The 20703-nt window shown below is 49.1% G+C and overlaps 1 protein-coding gene across 6 annotated transcripts in view; it reads right to left on the bottom strand.

Annotated features, from left to right (window-relative positions):
• The window catches only part of ACSL6 (acyl-CoA synthetase long chain family member 6), a 61240-nt gene extending 56221 nt beyond the window's left edge, over nt 1–5019 (bottom strand). For 4 of the 6 annotated variants that reach the window (XM_032425427.1, XM_032425428.1, XM_032425429.1 and 1 more), the window contains exon 1: nt 4889–5019. In XM_032425427.1, the coding sequence (XP_032281318.1) occupies nt 4889–4937 (49 nt within the window). In that variant the 5' untranslated portion in view covers nt 4938–5019. Of the gene's footprint in view, nt 1–4070; nt 4185–4888 lie in introns of those variants that run through there. The other 2 variants (XM_032425437.1, XM_032425435.1) reach the window with 2 other exon arrangements.
• Between the last annotated feature and the right edge of the window lie 15684 nt (nt 5020–20703).

Here is a 20703-nt window from a genome sequence, read left to right as displayed (position 1 = left end):
CTTCCTTCCTTCCTTCCTTCCTTCCTTCCTTCCTTCCTTCCTTCCGCAAACACTTTTGGAGCACCTCCTTCTGTTCTGGGTTCTTAGCTTAGACTAACGGTTTCCCAGGGAAGGCTGAGCTGTCCTGCCTGCAAGGAGTTCACACCTGCTTCCCCCCCTCCACTGCTTCTACCACAGAGGCATCATCCCCCTGATGGGCATGGAGCCTGGCACTTAGTAAGAGCACATTCAAATTCTGTTATTTGCTAACTGATGTGTGGTAAGAAAACAGCTTATAAAACACATCCTTATTAAAATAAATTGTTCTCACAGAATTCTTCCTAACCTTCATTAATGCAACCAACACTGGTTCACGCTGTGCCTGGCCCCGGATTGAGGCTCACAGACGAGAAACTCTGGCCTTGCCCTCCAGGAGATCATAGTGTAGGAGGCCAAAGGCTGCAGGTCAGTGGAACAGGCATGCGGAGCGCAGGGGTAGGGTCCCCTTGGCCACCCACATGCCCAGTTTGGGCTATGTTTCTTTGACGTAGCCGCTGCAGACACAGAACAAAGCCCAGGTGCCTGGGCTGGAATCCTAGAGCCTGCAGATCCCAGCCCTGGTGACCTCACTGGCCAAGCAGAGTTTGTCCCGAGATTTCCTTCACTCCTACGGCCCGTCTTTCCTCATACTGTCCTTCTGCCAGGAATGCCTTGTTTCCTTAACTCCCTTTCTGGAGGTCAGAACCCTGTGCCTGCTTTAAGGAAGGCCTAGCTCGAGCTAACATTTAAGGGGACCTTTCCTATGTGCCAGCCCTGCTCTTAGCTCTTTATGCCAGTCCTCTCTTTAAACCCTCCTCCTCCCAAAGACCGATCCTTTGCTTGTGCCCTCTGCTGAGCCTGCTGGAGGGCTCAGGCACCGGCTGCTCGTACCTGGTGGTCCTTCCCTGGACTGCAAGTCTGAGAGGATGGCCTGGCTCCTAGCTCTTAGGAGTGGCTTCCCCTCTGTACCTCCCTGAGCCTCACTGACTCATCTTAAATGGGGATAACAGCACCCCAGTGTTGTGGGAAAGATTACATGAAAGCTTCGGGAACTGTAGAGCACGGTGCTTGACACACGGTAGGTGCTCAGGGAAACAGCAGTTGAATCAGTACGCTTGCAACAACACTTCCCCTCCACCCCATAAAAACAACCCCCCTCCCACAGTACTTCATTGAATGAATATTTGAGTGCCTACTATGTTCCAGGCTAATTACATGGCTAATGACAAAGTGCAGCTCATGTTATACAAACGCCTGTAAACGTTGCCTCCTTTTGCAAACAAGCCAGAGCCTCATGCTCATTTATCCGGCTTGCTATGGGTATGGGACAGCCCTGGCTCCCATCTGGGCCTGCAGCCAAGCCAAAGTCAGCCTTCTGAAGGTCAACCTGAGAGCCCTTACAATCACGTGAGACAGAAAACCAGCCAGAGAGCAGAATGGCCAGGTTCTGATGCCCTCTGGTGTCAGTGTGCTGTCACTGGTCGGACCCTCGTATCCCACCACAGGCCGGGCAAGATAAGGCGCTGAGGTCAGAACTCTCCCACAGGGCAGTGCACGGTGTGCAAATCTCAATTTTCTTTTGTGAGGCATGCCCTCAGCTGTTCTGCCTGGAGGTCCACATCTGTCAGGGTCCTAGGTGCCTACTGGGGTTCCCTGTAAGGCTCTAGATCTCATACTAGTCCTCCACCCTAATGGGAGCCTGGAATCAGGTGAAGATCGGATAGGGCTGAACTCAGCCAGGCTGTGCACGTCTGCACCTGCCCCAGACACTTACAGCCCAATGGCTGCCACATCAGTCTCTGCCACCCCGGCCAACCCCATTCCCCAGGGTCACAACTTGGGCCTCCTACCTTCCCCTCCCAGGAGCCCAGCCGCGACCTGAGCCACATCTAATCTCATCAACAGCCTCTCTGCGCTCTACCACCCTCCCCCTGCTGGCCCAGCGTGGCCACTGCAGCTGAATGGAGAGCTCCTCTACAGCCTAAAGAAACCCCCCCACCCTTTCCTCCAGAATCCCCTGCTATCCAGACTCCATCGTCCTCCCACAACCTAGCCTCCCCGGGCACAAGACCCTGAAGACCCACTCCCCCACAGTTCTTCGTGCACCCCTTGGCTGCCCTGACTTTCTCTACCCAGAGTTTGGCCTATCTGCCTCTGACAAACCTCCCTGCATGCTGCAAAAGCCTATTAAGATGCCACCAGTGGTCAGGTATGTGGTTGAGCAGAATGGACCTTGTCCAGGGGCATGGGGCTGCATCAACCTAGAGGCAAGGCTGCCCTTTTAGAAAGTCACCCACTGAGAGGGGTGCCTCTTTCTACTTTGCCCAGTGGTGCCATATGGCAGAAGTGCCAATCCATTGCTCCCACAGTCCTCTGAGTGCTCACCGCACAGAGACCAACCATGTTTTCCCAGGCCAGGTGCAGCATCTGACTCAGGCTGGATCTATTTTATTTGTTTCCTTGTTTACTACTCAACACACAGGTGGGATCTGGGCTGGCCCAGGACTCAGAGATGGCCTCTTCAGTGGGGAAGAGGACAGAGGCAGCTCTTGTTCTCCTAGGGTTCAGAGCACATGGCTGCCTCTCTCAGACAGACAGTTCTTCCTCCAGGGGGCTTCCTCCTACCCTTCACACCATCCTCTCCCTGCAGTGCCCTGAAGGCAGCCCTTGTCTCCTTAGGCCCAGAAGCACAAAACTCTACCAAAGAGTGACATCGCCTTGAGGGTCGTCTCCCATTTCTAGCTGAGCCAAAGGGATCTGATAGCTGCCCAGGGACCCTGGAGATTACAAGGCCGAATTGTTGTCAGTCTTAGCCTAGCAGTTCTCTCTCTCTCCCCAGAGAAAAGCTGGGGTCCAGGCAAAGTCCCAAGCAAGGTGGACACATGATCTGGGAGTGCCCCTACAGGTGTACGGGGTATTCCATCCAATGATCACTACTCAGTCTCTTACTCTAATGCCAAGTGTGGCATCTTTGAGGAATTTCCTGTTTGCACCGAGCAGCCGGCCCCGTATGGAAGCGGCTGTCACCTGCACCAAGAGTCTCCTTCCCTGACCGCTCCAAGGCCTCCGTACAGTCCCTCAGTGAGGCAGTTCTCCCATTCAGGGAAGCACGTGACCACTTTGGGAAATGCTCCACAATGAAGCAGGACAGAAGGCCAGTTTGAGTCAGTGTCTGCTGAACCCCAATTTCAAACCAAGGACCCAATACTGTGAGGGGCTTTTTCTCAAAGGTCGCTGATTACTCCTGGCACATGTGGCCCTGTGGTCCCCAGACCTCTCCCTGTGGCTGCAGAAGACCAAGGTTCCAGAGAGCTGCCCTTGGATCCACCACTGGGTGAGGGCCTACTAAGGGTAGAGCAAAGGGTCCTGGCACTAGAGAAAGGCTCTGAGACCATCACCAGTAAATGGTGGCTGTTGCTATCACCATCCTCCTCCTCCTCATTACTTGGTAACTCCTGCTCCTTACCTGTGACCCCCGCTCTATCCCAGACCTTGCCTGCTGGATGAGCACATCAGGCCCAGAGTGGCCCTGCACAGCCGGTCCTCAGACGCTGGCAGACAGAAGGAGCTTAGGGAGCTGAAGGGATTAGAGAGGCCTCACTCACTCCCCAGCTCAGGGGAAGTATCCCTGTGGCCCAACTCAGGGCAATGGGGGGGGGGGGGTGATTACACGGCCCACCAACCCTCAAGGTTCAGGCCTGATACCACCATGTACTTAGCAATGATTGCTCAATTAAAACCTCACATCAAATCCCACTCTGCCAGATATTACCCATGTGACACTGGACAAGTCAATTAACCTCTGAACCTCAGTGAGAAAGGGAAAGCACCACCAAACTCCTAGTCTTTGCTGTGAATTTTAAATAATGCATGTAAAGTTTCAGGTAAGGATTTCAGAAGGGTTGGCTTCCCCTTCTTTGGTTCATAAAGAACCATATTACCTCCTCTGATGCTGCAGTTTGTGAAATAATAATAAACACTAACATTCTTAGAATATTTGCTCTGGACTAGGTCCCTTTCAAGGTCATTTTAAGGTTTGAAACTTCACATACCTTATCAGGCTTAAATCTGCACATGGGCAGCCGGAAGTGGAGACCCTGTAGTGGTATTATACCCTGGAGGAACACGAGGCTCTCAGAGGGGACTGGCTGGTGCAGGCAGCAGAACTGGTGGATGAACGGGCCTGTGGTGAGACCCCAGGTGTGTGTGTGGCCGGGGAGGAGGAGGGAGGAGTGTTGGGCAAGGATTCAGAGAGGGTCCTCACAGCCTCCTAAAAGAACGCAGGGGCGAGGGAGGAGCTGACTCCTGTGAGGGGGAGGGGAGAAGGCTGGGAGCAGTGGGGACACAAGCACTGGGCAGAGCTGAGGAGTCAGGTGAACACCCTTTTACAGAAATCTTGCGAAGATTTCTGGCTCAAGGGTGGGCAGTGAGGGGTCTTGAGGAGACCCCTGCCCAGGATCAGGAAGCCCCAGGTCGGTGCTGGTTATGTCTCCGATCTGCATTAAAACGTCGGGGACCAACACCCTAGGTTTCTGGATACTGGGGATGGACAAGGATGCACCACGTCTGTCCCTTGGGGGACGGGGGGGCTCGGCCTAGTCTGATCACCGATGATGCGAGAACTGGAGCGAGGTTGTGCGGTCCTGAGAGCAAGGCCCCTCATTTCCACACACCTAGCTGCTTCTCAAACCCGACCGGAGCCCGCCAGAATTTGAGGGGGTGGGGGGACGACCTGGGTGGCCCGGGTCGGGGGAGGAGGCTTGAAGGGACGGCTCAGCAGCGGGGACTGGGGGCTCACTTCCACCCGGGGCCAAGATCCTACAGCGCGCTGGGGATGGGGGTCTGGGACGAGGACAGAACGGGGACTTACCCGCGAACAGCCAGAGGGATCCCCCGGAGACGAGGAAGAAGGTCAGCATGTCGGTGAGCGGGGCCCAGCCTGGCCCCGCACGGCCTCCCGGGCCCGCTGCCCCGCAGCCCCGCAGCCCCAGCAGTCGCCGCGCCGCCGCCGCCGCCGCCGCCGCCGCCGGGTATTTTTAGCCCCCGCCCCCCGGCTCCGCAGCGCCCCCCCCTCCGCGCCGCTGCGGAGTCCTGGCAGGAGGGGGAGGGCGCGGCGCGCGCTCCGCACCGGAGCCCCCCTGCCAGCCCCGCAGCCTGCCGAGTCCGGAGCGCCCCCCGCGCTCCCAGCCGCGTAGGAACCGCCGAGGTCCGGGCGGGGGAGGGGCGGGCCGCAGCGCAGACCAGCCCTCTGCGCCCCCGCCCCCAACGTCAGGACCGGGCGTTGTGGGGAAACGGGCAGGAGAGGGGCGCACGGGAGACGAGCGCGGGAGCGTGACGCCGCGCCCACCCCCCTGCTGCGCGACCCTTACCCCGCGTGACCCTGCCTTTGATTGCTGGGCAGGCTCGGGTGGCAGAGGGGTTGCGGTCACCTGTTCTAGGAGGCACACGTGCCTGTGAGCCGGTTCCCGCTGTCGCGGACGACCCCTAGGACCCAAGTTTGCAGATACCAGGAGCCTCTGGGTGCCACGCCCGCAAGCTAGTGAGGAGAGAGGTGGTGAGGGTCTCTGTAGGCTCTGGCAAAGGGATCACGAGGCCTGATCAGTGCCCAGATTCCTTGGGGACCACAAACCTCAGATCTCCCCTTCTGGGAAGGTTGGATCTGAGGCCACCAAGGTCACAGGAGGCTCCATGTAGTCACAGCCTGCCACATGGGGTCACAGGAGGTCACAGGAAGCCACATGGAATCACAGGTGTTTCTTGAGGACACAGGCCATCATGGTCTTCATACATAGCTATTTGTGGCACATGAGACCTTAAGAAGCCCCTCACAGCTACAGTGTATGGCTACCCAGCCACCCACAGCCACAGATGGTCACACTGTTGGCTGAGGGGTTGGACACCTTCTGTTTCAGTGTCTGGGATGAAAGGAGAAAGCCCACTGGTACATTCTTCTGAAAGAATAAGTGTAGAATAAATGTAAATATCCTGCTGGGCCCTACACCACCTGGATTTCAAGGTCACCTCCTCCCAACACTCTTGCTTGTTCTCAAATGTGCATGTCCCACCAGGCATCCAGCACCGAGGACAGCGCTCAAGCAGCCCAACCCAGAATATATGCAACCCTCCCAGGCCAGGCACTTAGCTGACCCACAAAGAATAGGATGGGAAACCAGAGGATAGAGGTCAGGCGGCACAGAATGGAAGAGCCACAGAATGGAAGAAGGTCTCTTCAGACCCACCAGAGACTACCTGCCCTGTGTGCATGTGCTCAACAACTTAGCAGTTAGGGTGTGAGTTTGTGCTGTGGCCTCTGCTTGCAGTAGTAGTATATGGCGTGTGTGTGCCTGGCCCCATCCATGTACACTCTGTAGGTGCAAATGTGCACATGTGTGCCTCTGAGGCACTTCCCAGGTTTACAGTAGGACCTTCCACCTTCTTCCCCATCGCAGGATCTGGACTCCTGGGAGAGATGCTCCTGCTGGAACCCAGGCACACAGCCTAGCAGGGACTTTGATGGAATCTCTCATGCTCCAGGCTTGGAAGGCTCCTCCAAAAGGGTGTCATAAGTCTGTCAGAATCCGCCCCCCCCAAATTCCCACTGGCAGCAGATTAACTGAAGACCTACTGGTGCTCAAAAGGAGACCCGGGGAGGGAACCAGAAGGCTGGGCTGAAAGAAGGTATCTCTTCAGATCAGATTAGTCTACAGAGATGGGCAGGCAATTTCTCCATAGGGCAGGGGGGCAACAAAGAATTTCTTTGTGGAGCAGGGGGCCCAGAAACCATGCTGCTAGCCTCAGGTCCAGCCTTCTCCTACAGCACTCAGGTGCAGAAATACTCCAGGCCCCTGCGTGGCTCCTGGCAGCCTCCTCTCCAGAGTGATGTCATGGGACACATTTAGCCTGGCATCCAGCAGGAGGTCACATCCACTTACTCTTCCTACAGATGTCTCTGCTACTTGTGAAAAATTTGATTCAAAAAGATGAGCTGGAGCTGTGACAGATTACAGCTTAACTGAGTATTTTTCTGTTTTCTTTGAGCATGGCTTGCCTCCCCCTACTCCCTAAGGGGTGGGGATTGGAAGACTATAGGTCTGGCTGTGGAATCATGGGCCAGGTATCTTTCCTCTTTAGGCCTATTCTTACCACTGGCTATAGGGACTTGTTCTTTTCTGTCCTTGGCTCCAGAGATCTCTTTCCCCTTCTGTGGGTCTCAGCAGTTGTGACTCTGAAGCATCCAGACTGCATGGGTATGACAGCCATGGAACCCAGCAGGAGGGGACCCAGGGCCCAGAGATACCTAGGCCAGGCTGGAGGGCCCTTGGACTTTTCTCTCAGTCAGCGAGATCAGCCACAGTAGTGGCCAGCTCTGTTCACATCTATCTCCTCCCAGCTCAGCACCTCTGAGAGAGCAGGCCAGAAGGATCCTGATCATGTTTTCAGACCCTGGCACGGGGTCTGGTCCAGAGAATGCAGAGAATATTTTCTTCTTCAACAGAGTAGGAGACCATTGTCTAGAGAGCAGAACATCTGCCTTAGGTCATACAGCAATTCTGGCCTTTAGACTCCCATTCATTCCTTCATTCCTTCATTCACTCATTCAGCTAATGTTCACTAACACGTGTTTGGCCCCCTGCTGGGAACCAAGGAGGGGGAAAAAGGCAAATAGGAAACAGGGGTAATGAGCAGTTCAGGTGGTGAGCGTGAGGACACACATTTGATCCTAGCCTTACCTAGGGGAGACACCCTGAAGGAGGAAATATTCAAGTGGGGCCTTACAACTTGCCAGGCATCAAAGAGAAACAACAGACACCACTCCCAGTCCTGGCTGTAGTTCTGCCATGCTGTGCAGCCCTGGGCAAGCTTTTGTCCCTCTCTGTGTCCACGGGTACAATGAGGGGTTAATCTAGAGGTTTCTGAGCATCAGGATTAACTAGCCATGACTCTGCTGCCTCTTTATCATCACAAATGGCCTCTGGTTTGTGAGGCCCAGTGTCCATCACTCTGTGTCTAGCCTGACTGTGGCCCTAAGAACCAGACAAGGGTAGGCTCCGGTTTTCCTGAAGTTAGGATATCTGAGCCATGCTTCTCTGACAGTGGTGGACCCTCTGTTTTGTTTTGTTTTGCTTTTGAACTCTCCAACATTTTTTAACACTCTCCTTTATTTTGATAGTCTCCCACATAGTTACCTCTTCCCCAAGGTAGAATACAGAGAAGTCTCTTTTTCAGCCTCCTTTGCAGGAAGGGGTGGATAAGTGACTTAGACCATGCCAATGAGATAGAGCTTTGTAAGCCTTTGATTCAAAACCCGGTAATAAGCAAGAGGAAGTCCTATGTGTGCTCTCCATCTTACTGGCACAAGCTGATAGCAGAAGCAATGCATAGAGGACAGTTTGTGGTGTTGTTCCTAGAAGCTGAGATCTGACCCTTTTTCTTGAACCTTCCCCCAAATTCTGTGAGCTACCTAACATTCTTTAATGTGCTCCTTTTCTGCTTAAAATAGTCAATATGGAGTTTGTTGCTTGCAATCAAGTACTCAGACTGACACTGACCTACTCACTGTCCCATTGCTAAAGGTCTTTCTAGCCTCGACAGCATGAGGCTCCCACACCCCCATCCCTGCATTCGTGAGGAAATGGAAGCTCTATCTGGTGGGCCTGTGGGAGCTGAGCCTGGTTTTTGTTTCTCTTCACTCTGACAACCACAAATATGAAGAGCTCAGCCAGAACCTGAAACCCTATCCAGAGCAAAGGCTTGCAGTATGTGATGAAATGGGCAAAGAACTGCAAACAAGTTGCAACCCATGTCTTTTATTGAAGAGTAGTATTTTCCCCCAGATTAATAAAATTGTTCAACATAAAAATGTTAGAAAATACAGGAAAGAATAAACTAAAGTAATTTGTAATCTCATTCCCCGAGGATAATGACCAATGCGGTTTTGTATATTTTCTAACAATAATAATAGTAATAATAATATCGAACATTCATATAGTGCTTAGTATGTGCCAGGCATTCTTTCTTTTTTCTCTTTTTTTTAAGAATTTACTTTTAGGTAATCTCTACACCCAACGTGGGGCTCAAACTCACAACCCCGAGATCAAGAGTTCCATGTTCTACCGAATGAGCCAGCCAGGCATTATTTATAAGTATTTTACATATGTGTTACAGACTGAATTGTATCTTCCCCCAACCCCCAAAATTCATATGTTGAAGCCCTAACCTCCAATGTGATTGTATTTGGAGACAGGGACTTTAAGGAGATAATTAAGGTTACATGAAGTCATAAGGGCAGAGCCCTGATCTAATAGATCTAGTGTCCTTATAAGAAGAGGAAGAGACACCAGGAGGGCACACACACAGAGAAAGACTGTGTTGAGGACACAGTAAGAAGACAGTCATCTGCAAGTCAAGTAGAGAGGTCTCACCAGATACCAACCCTGCCAACATCATGATCTTGGACTTCCAGCCTCCAGAGCTGTGAGAAAATAAATTTCTGTTGTTTAAGCCACCCAGTTTATGGTATTTTGTTATGGAATCTCTAAAAGACTGATACAGTATGCTAAGTCATTTAATCTTTATATCAGTCCTGTCTTTCCCCCATTCATAGCAGAGTTCAATAAATATTTGTTAAATGAATGAATGATGGATACAGTTTATTCAGTACCATAGGTTTCTTTTTTAAACTTAACCACATGAGTATTTTCTCCAAGTTATTACCTCTTTAAAATTTAAAAAATGGGTACATGATAATCGTTCATGCATTTATTCAGTTAACAAGTATATGTTGAGTCCCCACTAGGTGCAAGGCATTGTGTAGGTACTGGGGATGTAGCAGTGAACAAACAAACAAAAAGTCCCTGCCCACATGCAGTGTGCCTGCTCCATGGAAATCCCATTGCCTAGCTGTCAGACATGGATTAACCCACGTATTTGGGAAGGTTTTTTTGATTGAAAATTTTCTGATGAGCCAACTAGACAAACACAAGCAACCAGATTCTTTACTTTTGAAAAGGCCAATTACATGACTCAAGGGCTCCTGGGGTTTCCCCAGAGTCACAGAAGGACAAAGATGAGGGCCTTGGAATTTGTCCTGAGTCCACAGGTCTGGAAATTATGGCTAATCAAGCCACCAGCACCAGATCCTGAGGAGACACCTGTGTCTCCCACTCACACAAGGTCAGGATTTGATGGGAAATAAGTCACATTTTTAAGCTTTGAAAATAAAGCAAACAAAAAAAAATTGAAGGAAATAGAGATGAATGTTTATACCATCCAGGGGTAGGGAAAATCTTTTTAAGTACAACAAAGAAGGCAGAAACCACAAAGGAAAACACTGGTGATTTGAAGATCTGACTGCATGCAAATTTTAAATGTCTGCATCTTAAAAACCATTAAAAGAATCTAACAGATAAATAACTTGCAAAAAATATTTATACCACAGACAACAGGAAAAAGTTTTGACATGTTACCCCAATCAAGAAGAAAAAGATTAATAAGCAAAGGACATGGACAGGGAGTTGAAGAAAGAAGCAATACTGCCTTTCTCTACATAGCTGGCCATGGAAGTGAATGATGAAGCTACTGCCTGAAGGTCACCATCCCTTTTCCTGTTTCCTTCCGCCAAAAACTGGTGGGGTCCCCTCTCCCAGCCATGTCATAGGGGCGCTCAGAGGGCCAGCATTCCATAAGCTCTGCCTCACTCATCTGGAAGGATCTCCCCAGCCCCCTACACTCTTCCCATCTAACAAGAATTCAGACCGTTCTTCCCGGTGACCACTTAGGCAGCTCAGCCCACTGGCCACGCTAGATGATCTCAATAATAAAAGGAAGGTAGAGATCAGAAAAAAGTATAGGCATCTGAATGTCTGACATCCTGCAAACCTCTCTTGAAAGGCAGTTTGGCAAGGTGTATCACAAACCTCAAAAAATTCTTACCTTTGACTACCACCAGTGGGTTTGCTTAGGAATGAGCACAAAGGAGAAACATGAGGAATTATTTGTTCACAAGGACTGTCATTGCAATATTATTTACAACAGTGCCAGATTGGACACTGCCCAAATATTCAATCACAAAGCTGAATTCGTTTTTGTACATCTATAAGATGGTATATGCACTGCTACCCATAAAAATGATGATGCAGAACACCGCACAATGACACAAAGAGATGCTCATGGCATGTGGCCAATTGAAAAATGCAGCTTATAAAAACAGTATATTCAGTACAATTCCAATTATGTTTGAAAGCATTTATACATTCATGGGAAAAATGGACAAAAGATGAATAGTTGTTATCACTGAGTGGTGGGATTATAAGGTTTTTTTCTCTTCTTTGAATTTATCCATATTTTCCAAATTTTCTACAATGAATAGATATTTTTGTAACAAGGAGAAATCTAATATAAGAAGAAGCCATTGCAGAGCCCCCTCTCCGTTCAGAAGGGGCTGGGGTATTGGAGAGTGAAGCAAGCCATGGGAAGATCTTCAGAGAAATCAGGAGGATGTTCCTCCCAAATGGCAGGAACCTCAGGGTGTGAGGAGAGGGTCAGTGCTATGAGACTCCTTACCTCCTGACCCTGGGGGTTCTAGGCACCTGCCCCAGGCTTCCTTTTCTCTGGTAGCCATTAAAAGTCCTCACTGAGCTGGGGCTGGGGAGGGAGATCAGGGTTGGAGGTGGCCATGAAGACCTTAAGAGTGGCTCATGTCAGCCCAGGAAGATGTTATAGAGGGAGGGGAGGCAGGCAGAGGCAGACTCTTTTAGACGTAGTGGAAGGAGATCTCAAGGAGGGGCCAGGTACCAGGGAAGTCCAAGGAGATATGAATTTCTAGAAGAGGATGATGCGTTCCTGGAGGCAGGCAGGATGCTTCCCATCTCAGAACTCATTATAGGGAACCAAAAAATCAAGGCCTAAGTCATTGACCACGTGAGCTCAGACCCAAGGAAAACAAAACCTGCTTTGAGTGGGGGGTGCTCTCTCAGGTCCAGGAGAAAACCAAGAACACAACACAAAGCACTTCAAAGGTGGGAGGAAAACCACTAGAAATTGGATAGAGGGTGCCAGAATGGTGCCAATGGGCCCTGCCAAAGGAAAACAACCCCAAGGACCATGGGCTGATCACCCAGAAAGGCCAGCTGGGCGGGGGCCCAAGACGTCTGGGCCAGCTGTCTTGTCCTCCCTAATCTTAGAGGCCTAGGGAGGCTCAGGGACTTGCTTAGGGTCACACAGAAAACTAAGATGAAGACCAAACCAAACCTTAGCCATTCTAACTCCCAGCCTCATGTATCATCCATTACCCCCTAGGGAGAATTTTTTTAATTTGATAATATAAGTAATCCCTATATTATACAAATTATTTGAAACTATATGGAGACATTATTTGTCATCCAATTCAATTTATGAGGTAAATATAAACTTGATTTTTAAACAACTAAAAATAGATAAACCCATGTCAGATATAAATATAGGCACAAAAATCCTAGATGACATTTTAACAGATAGATTAAATATGTAAATTGAATTTTCACTAAAATAAAATAGACCCTAGCTGCAGGGCACCAGGCTGATGCGGAACAAGCAGCCAGGTGCGGTACCCACAGATGTATGGAGCATCATCCAGGTGCAAAGGCATGGTGAGCTCAAGTTCTGCTCCCACTCTAAGATATAAGCATGTTAGGATTATCTCTGCACCAATATCTTTAGAAAACGTTGCTCTTACTATGTCCTTCATTCCATCCACAACTTTACAATAGGGGCTAGCAAGTTCACACAATGTGACTTTGTCCCCTGGTCACTGGTAACTGGTCCAATAGCTGGACCCATCATCATTCATCCCTGGGTTTTTGGGATTGGGATTTTAGCCCTTTTCTGCAGAGAGCACACATCTGCTGAGAATGTGAAAAATGAAGCAAATGTGCCCAGAACAGCAGAGATGAGAAACAGGGAGGAATTCACTGTCGAGTTCTCTACAGGGTCAGTGAGGGGTGGGGAGAGTCAGTATACAACAGCAGACCAGAAGAGCGATCAGGCCCAACTATGTTGCATCTCAAAACAAATCCCAGGTAAAGATTTCCAGCCCATCTGTGATGGAGTTGGGAGTTTTCGGGGGCCCTCATTTCTGGCTGTGCCCGCATCCCTGATTTCAGGACCCAAGGCGAGCCCAGCTGCATCCCTGCATTTGGATCATGTGAGGTACTTTCCAGGGACCCTTGCATTCCCTTGTGCTAATAGACCTAATTTTGCAGCTGAAGATATTGAAGCTTAGAGAGCTGAAGTAACTTACCCAAGATCCCAAGGCAGCCTGAGATTTGAATCCAGAGCCTTTCAGCTCCCCCACCTGTGTTCTTTCCATTATATCTACAAACAGGAAAATTGGTAAAAGTCACCTAAAGAGAAATCCACAAGAATCCCACATCTTTTCTTAATAAAACCTCTGAAAATTAGGAATAGAGGATTTTTTTATGTAAAAGAAGGAAAACGAGTTAATTTCTTGGGAAGAGGACATTTGAATTCATAAGTCAATATATTTTTCAGCGGGAAAAGATGGCAAGTGTAACCTCAGCACCCCCAGTAATTGCAGACGTTGCTCTCCTCCCCAAAGCTGTGATGTGGTTTGTGTGTGGGCAAACCCAGATGGAAGGAAAGAGAATATCCGCTGCATCGTAGAAATACCAGGGCCAACCACAAACTCTCAGTGATGACACAAGAGCAGGGAATTCACCCAAAATACCAGGGCATCCTGCATATATATGCTATACAATCCCAACCCCATTCAAAATCATTTCAAAAAATAAATTTTTATTTATTTTGAAGATTTTATGTATTTATTTGAGAGAGAGAGTGAGAGCACACACCTGTGTGCCCCTGGTGAGGGGGTGGGGAGGAAAAGAGGCAGAGGGAGAAGCAGGCTCCCCACTGAGCAGGAACCTCCCCCCCCGCAACGTGGGTCTCAATCCCAGGACCCTGAGATCATGACCTGAGCTGAAGGCAGATGCTTAACCGACTGAGCCAGCAAGGTGCCCCTCAAAAAATATTTTAAATCTATAGAATGAAAGTTCCTAAACGAGGAAAAGATAATGGGATGTGAAACACCCAGGATGGAGCTGCTGGGCCAAGCATGTGATGAAGATGAGGAGTTTCACAAGGTGAATTCCCACAGACCTCGGGGTATGGAGTGAGGCGGGGGACTCAGCCGCCAACACCTGTGGACAGTCAGACTGAAACACACACTGCCACCGCCTCCATCCCGGTGGGCATCACCCCCTCCACTCAGCACACAGGCTGCCGTCATGCTCGGCCATCTGGCATTCAGGAGACACTCAATGAAAGTTTAGTGTTGTTGAATTTTAGAATGACGGAGAAATCATTAAGCAGATATAAACACCCATAGTTTTCATCCTGGTGGAGAATTAGAAACAATGTACCACACAGGATTACTGCCTGAGTCAGCATGAGCCTTTTAGAAGCAGGGAGGATGGACCTCTAAACTCTGCCCTTAGGAAAGATCAGGAAGGATTTCTTCAGGTGGTGAGGGGACAGTTGAAGGAAGACAGAGCATTGGGGAGACAGGTCCTCCTTCCAGGTATCTCTGCTCCCTCTGGACCCCTTCCCAGAACCCTGCCCCACAACATATACACACATTGAGCCCCTCCTCGGGTCCTACCATTCCCATCACCGTGTTCCTCAGGGGTGGGTCCTCTTGCCAGAGCACGAAGTTCAGGGGCTCTAGCCAGCCATAAGCACCCAAGGCCTGCTTCTGCTGAACCTCCTGCCTTATTAGCCCCAACTGCCTCCACATGCTCTCTGTTCCACCGGGTTTGTGCTCTTCCCAGAAGACCTGTTTCCGTGGTTCCTTGGCTGGGAGGATCATGTCCCTCCTGTTGCACCCTGAATATCTGTGCATCCAGAGCAGATTGTCTTTCCAAGACAAGCACAAATGATCTCACCTCTGAGGACAGGAGTGCATGCTGATCTGTATCCTGCTTTGGGGTCCTCAAACTGAGTTCTGCCTCCATATGTGGATCGAAGATTGAAAGAGGAAAGAAAGCGAGTATGCAGAGTATAGAAACTCTAAGAGAAGCAACTAAAAACTGTGGTACTAAATAGAAATATTTATATAAGATGTCTGAATATTTATTAGGTATAAAAATAAATATAACAGAAAATACACAGAAAAAAATTTCATTCACAAAAACAACAAAAAATAGAAAATAAATGGGGGGGCACCTGGGTATCTCAGTCAGTTAAGCATCAGACTCTTAGTTTCGGCTCAGGTCATGATCTCAGGGTCATAGGGTCGTGGGATCAAGTCCCACTTTGGGCTCCACGCTCAGCAGGAGTCTGCTTGGATATTCTCTCCCTCTGCCCCTTCCCCCACTTATCCTCCCTCTCTCTCTTAAAAATTAAAATAAATAAATAAATAAGAAACTAACTGGGAATAAACAAGATATGTATGGGACCTAGCTTAAGGATGCTATTAAACTTTATAGAAGGACATAAAAGAAGACTTCAGTGAATGGAGAAACTATTTTCCTGGATGAAAATACTAAAGATCACAAAAATGTCGATTCTCCCCACAGTTGGGTCTATGTTTAATGCAGTCTCAGGTTTCAACTCAACAAAATGGATTTAAATTTAATTTAAAGAACATACCTGTACAATACTGGCCGAGAGCCGTCTTTGAAAGGAGAGTAATACTAAAAACTAAAAGACCGCAAGAAGTAATGTAATGGAGAGCACAAACAATAAGTCTGTGGCACAAGTAGGGAAATCAAACCAACTGATTAGAAAGCTCAAATATGAAATCAAAATACTACATGAAATTTTTTAAATTTCGCAACTCCTGAATATTGATTATATAAGGAGCTCATATAAATCGATGAGAAAAAACACGCTGGAAAGAATCAGGGGTGAGAAGATGACTAGTAATGAAGAAAAGAAAATACAAAAGGCTAGTAAAAATATAAAAATTAGTCAGTCCCACAAGTAATCAAAGAAAAATTCAGTAGCAATTAGGTACATCTTTTCTATCAATTATCAAGGCTTAAAACATGGCCATCGATTCCTCTGGAAGGAGTTTAGGACATGGGTTTAGATCAGCTTGTTTTGGGTGGGAGGGCAATTTGGCAAAATGTATAGAAATTTTAGGTAAAGCACATTCGGTCCACAATTCCACTTCTAGGAATTTATCTTCAGGACATAATGTGCAGAAATAGCTATACATGAATATTCAAAGATGTTCAGCATGATGTTACCTATAGTATAAAAAATTCGAGGCAACTTCAATATCTAACAGTAGCGGGTTAGATAAATCAATTAGTGTATACACATAGCACGAAATATTTTGCAGCCATTAAACATAATGGCGTAAGAGAATGGCATAAGAGAATATAATGATGCCAGAAAATGTTTACATTGCATTAAGTGAAAACAAATTATGAAATCCACTCTAACGACAAATATTTATGGAGTGGTTACCACGTACTAGTGAACAAGGTAGATAAAACTCACACTCTCATAGAGCTTACATGCCTTCTAAAATCTATAAACTGGAACCTAAGATATGGTTTCAATTAACAGAAAGAAAATGTGGTTGGAAAGATGTCAGGAAAGACGCAGACCCATGTGTCAAAGTAAGGGATTGCCTCTGAGTTTGGGATTGAAGGTGGTTTTTGTTCTCTTTCTTGGTGCTTTTCTGAGTTTTCCAAACTTTTTGTAATGAACATACATCACATTTGTAGCCAGAAAAGGACAAACAAAACCGAAATGTCATCTTTTTTCAAAGAATGCAAGTGGAGACCTATGGAGTAGATGGATTTTCAAAACAGGGATTAGGGGACTTCTGGGTGGCTCAGCCGGTTATGCGCCTGCCTTTGGCTCAGGTTATGATCCCGGGGTCCTAGGATCGAGCCCCGCGCCGGCCTCTCTGCTCAGTGGGGGGTCTGCTTTTCCCTCTCTCTCTTTGTCTGCCGCTCTCCCTCTCTCTGACAGATAAATACAATATTTAAAAAAAAAAACAAAACAGGGTAGTTGTAAACACATCATCAGGTGCTGTGGACAAGATAGGCTGGGGTGGGGATGGAGGCGAGGGGCAGTGGGGAAGGGCGCCATCAACAGAAATGCATGTAGAATCCAGATAACACAGGATGAGCAGTGGGAGGAAAGAAAAGTCCAGGCAAAGGAACATCTTAAAAGTCTTTCTCTAATACCCTCCCCCACAGAATCATACTGATCCTGATTACACCTTTTTTCCCATGAGTCAGTGTCCTCTCATCACTAGGCCCGGCTGAGGCCCAGGCTTCCCCTGAGCAGCCAGGACACACAGACAGGTGGCTCACTGCCTTGACTCAATCCTTCCTAACCTGGCTTTTCTTTTTTTTCTTTCTTTTTTTCCTTTTTTACCTCTGCTGCCTTTTCAGAAATTGGGTTTCAGATTTGATCACTAATTATTTGATCACTTGTTGTTCACTTTTATTCATCAAATGTTGTCACTTGGGCCCCTTCCAGGCAGTGGGTGGCTGAGATCCCTTTCCACACCTGAGCTGTTAGAGATCCCCTCATCCCACCCTCAACAATCAGTCCAGCCAAGTCTCTCTTCCACAGAGACCCGAGGTCTTGGAGTCAGCCATGGGTAGATCTTGCCCCTCCGGTACAGAGATGGTCTGTGGGTGCTGACCATCCCTCCCATGACTGCTTTCACTGGTGTGGATGGAGCTCTGGGCTGGAGTTGGGTGTTTTCTCCTTGTGGCATGAGCTAGGAAACAAGATAGCTCAGAAGGAGGTTAATCCTTCAAAATATGATCATGACATGTACAATGGCTTGGCCCCAGCTTATAGGGCTTCTCCCAGGCCAGGTCCCACCATCATCCCAGGGCAGCCTCCAAGGGCGACCTGGACTGTTGGGACCCTGTTCTGGCCCCTCTCCTTCCAGTCAATCACTTCTGAGATTCTTCTTCCATCACGCTTATCCTCACACATCTCACACAAACATATGACTTTCCAGCCCTCATGCTGTTCTTCCCACCAAGCCTGCTGTTGGAACTCTACTGTCCCTTATCCTCCACGTCCATTCCTGTCCAGCCCCAAACCCACTGCTGCCCATTCTCCCACCAATCACTTTGGTCAGCGCATAGGACTTCCAGTCTGTGCTGATCCCACAAGGAGTGGGCCTCTCCCACTTCTCCAGGCTGCGTCCTTCCCTGGGCCAGTCAGGCCGCGGACAAGAGGCGGGTGTGGGTAGTCACAGTGTGTTGCCGAATCCAGGATCCACATCCTTGTTCTCATCTTGCTTTTCTCACTCACCAGTTTTCAACGTAGCTGAAGGGAAATGTTTTTCTCTTTTACTTCTGTGTGACAACACACTCCTTAGGCTCTCCTTCCCCCTCACTGCTCCTTTGCATACTCCTTTGCTGGCTTCTCCTCAGGGGCAGTCCTACCTCCAAATATTGCAGGGCCCCAGGGGTGAGTCTGCAGATCACCATTTACACTGACTCCTCAGGTGTCTTCTCGCAGCCTCGTGTTGTGAGTACTACCTTTACACCAGGGACAACTCAATGTTCATTGCCCAGTCCGATCTCTCTCCTGAGCTTCCTACATCCAGCCTCCCCCTCCCCCCCGTAGCTCCCATTGGACATCTAAATGGCATCACCAGTGAGCCACACCAGTATGCACGTGAAAGCTGCTTTCCCAGCGTCCATTCGATCCCCCCTGTTTTGGTAAGCATATCCTCCTACCCACAGCTGCAGGGGTAGCCTCTGATTGGTGAAGAAAATTAGTATAACCCCATCCCTATTTGCCACAGTGATTGGTGATTTAAACTGGTCCCGTCAAACTGAACAAAAGTTCAGACTTTTGTTTAATGGTTGGGCCGTAGAAGCTTCTTCTAGTGGGTGTCAGGACCGAAACCAATGCAGCCATTTTGTTCCACTGAGGGAAGCCAGATTGAGGACAAAACAAGATCTGAGGACCCATGGAGAAGCTGTGATCAAGCCATGCCTAAATTCTGGACTTTTTAGTTGCCAGAGTCAATACGTTTCCCTTGATGTTTAGGCCAGTTTCACTTGTACTTTCTATTACTTGGCAATTGGAGCATCATGATCTGTGTAAGGGCAAACAGAACTCTCATATTCCCACCACCCATCAGCCTACTTTTCTGTGGTCTTCCCCATTTCAGTTCATGGCAGCCCATTCCATTCAGTGGCTTGGCCAAAACCCTTCAACTCATCTCTGACTCCTTTCATACTCTCACGCCCCATATCCTGTCTGTCAGCAACTTCATTCAGTTCTACTTTCCAAATATATATATATATACGCCTACCCTTGACCCATTGCTGTCCACTCTGTCACAGCAGCGAGACTAATTTTTGAAAAGCCTAAATTAGATCATGTCATTAGCTTGCCTTGAAATCCTTCAACTTGGAATTGAATCCAATTCAATTCCACGCTGTGTGGACACAGCGTGAATTCCAGCAATGTGTGTGGCCATCCCACAGAAGCAGAAGATGGCCAAGCCTCACCCACCTGGGATGCTCCGCCCCACTGCAGTAGAAGCCCAGAGTGCTCTGTCAGGCGTCTGGGCAGAGTGGGGATATGGAGGCAGATGAGAGTGTGGAGGAGAACCTGTGAAGCTTTCAGGAACCGGGGCTTCCGATGGTAGTTCACATCAATCCCCAGCTGCGCTATGGAAAAAGCGTCAGAGAAAAAGAGCCTAAGAAACCTCTGTGGCTGCAGTCCTGGGAAGCCCCAGGTCAGAGAAGTCATGGGGTGAGGTGTTTGTGGGGAGGTCTCAAGTCACCCTGAGGCCTTTGGTCACAGATTCCACAGGTGCTGGGGCCCCCCAGAAGTCCTGGCGCCAGCAACCACATTGACCACTGCAGCTCCATGGGCAGAAGATGCCATCTGGGAGAGAGTGCGCACCGCTGCCATCGCGGGCCTCAGGTCAGATCCAGGACTCTGCTGGACTGAGGCCACTCAGGCCCAAGCCAGGGAGGGGGTACTGTACACATTTTCTGGCACACGCTTCCTTTCTCCTTTGAGATGAGCAAACGCTGTTGCTGAGGCCTTGGCCACAGCTTCCTGCCTCCTTCTGAGATCAGAAGCCACAGAAGCCACAGTCACTGTCTTAGCGACAGCCCCGACAGACTAGTCTTGGCTTCAGGGACACAGGGCTAGAACACTGTCCCCACTCCCAGGCACTCCCAAGATGGGGGCTCTTCTGATCTGGAGGCATGCTTAGTGGCAGCCAGCTTGCTGTCCTGGGGAGGGGCGGATCTGGCTTTGGATGGACAAGACAGCTCTGGGCAGACCTGCACTCGGTACGATGGACACCTCGTCTTCACAGTCTCTTGCCAAAGTCACCTATCTAGGGGTCTCCATGGAGCCACTCTAGTACTTCCGGGCTGTTGCCCACGCTGCTCCCTTTGCCTGGAGGGGGCCTGCTGTCTTCTCTCAGTTGACTTCTCATCTTATCCTTCAAGAGTCAGTTCATGGGGCCCTCCTCCTGGAAGCCCTCCATAAACCCCCATGGCGGGGTGGAGGGTGTCCTTTTGCTCCCACAGCCCCTGACCTGCACTGTAGTTCTCAAGGAGGCTGCCACCAAGTTCCCGGAGAGCCACATTGACCACCGTATGTGAAATCACTATCCCTCCTTCCTCTTCTCAACATTCCTGATTCCTTTAATCTGCTCTACTTTTT

This window comes from Phoca vitulina, unplaced genomic scaffold (assembly GCF_004348235.1).
Source record: "Phoca vitulina isolate PV1807 unplaced genomic scaffold, GSC_HSeal_1.0 scaffold32, whole genome shotgun sequence".
Lineage (NCBI taxonomy): Eukaryota > Metazoa > Chordata > Mammalia > Carnivora > Phocidae > Phoca > Phoca vitulina.
The sequence above is the reverse complement of the archived record's forward strand: the minus strand, read 5'-3'. Positions and strand labels throughout refer to the sequence as shown.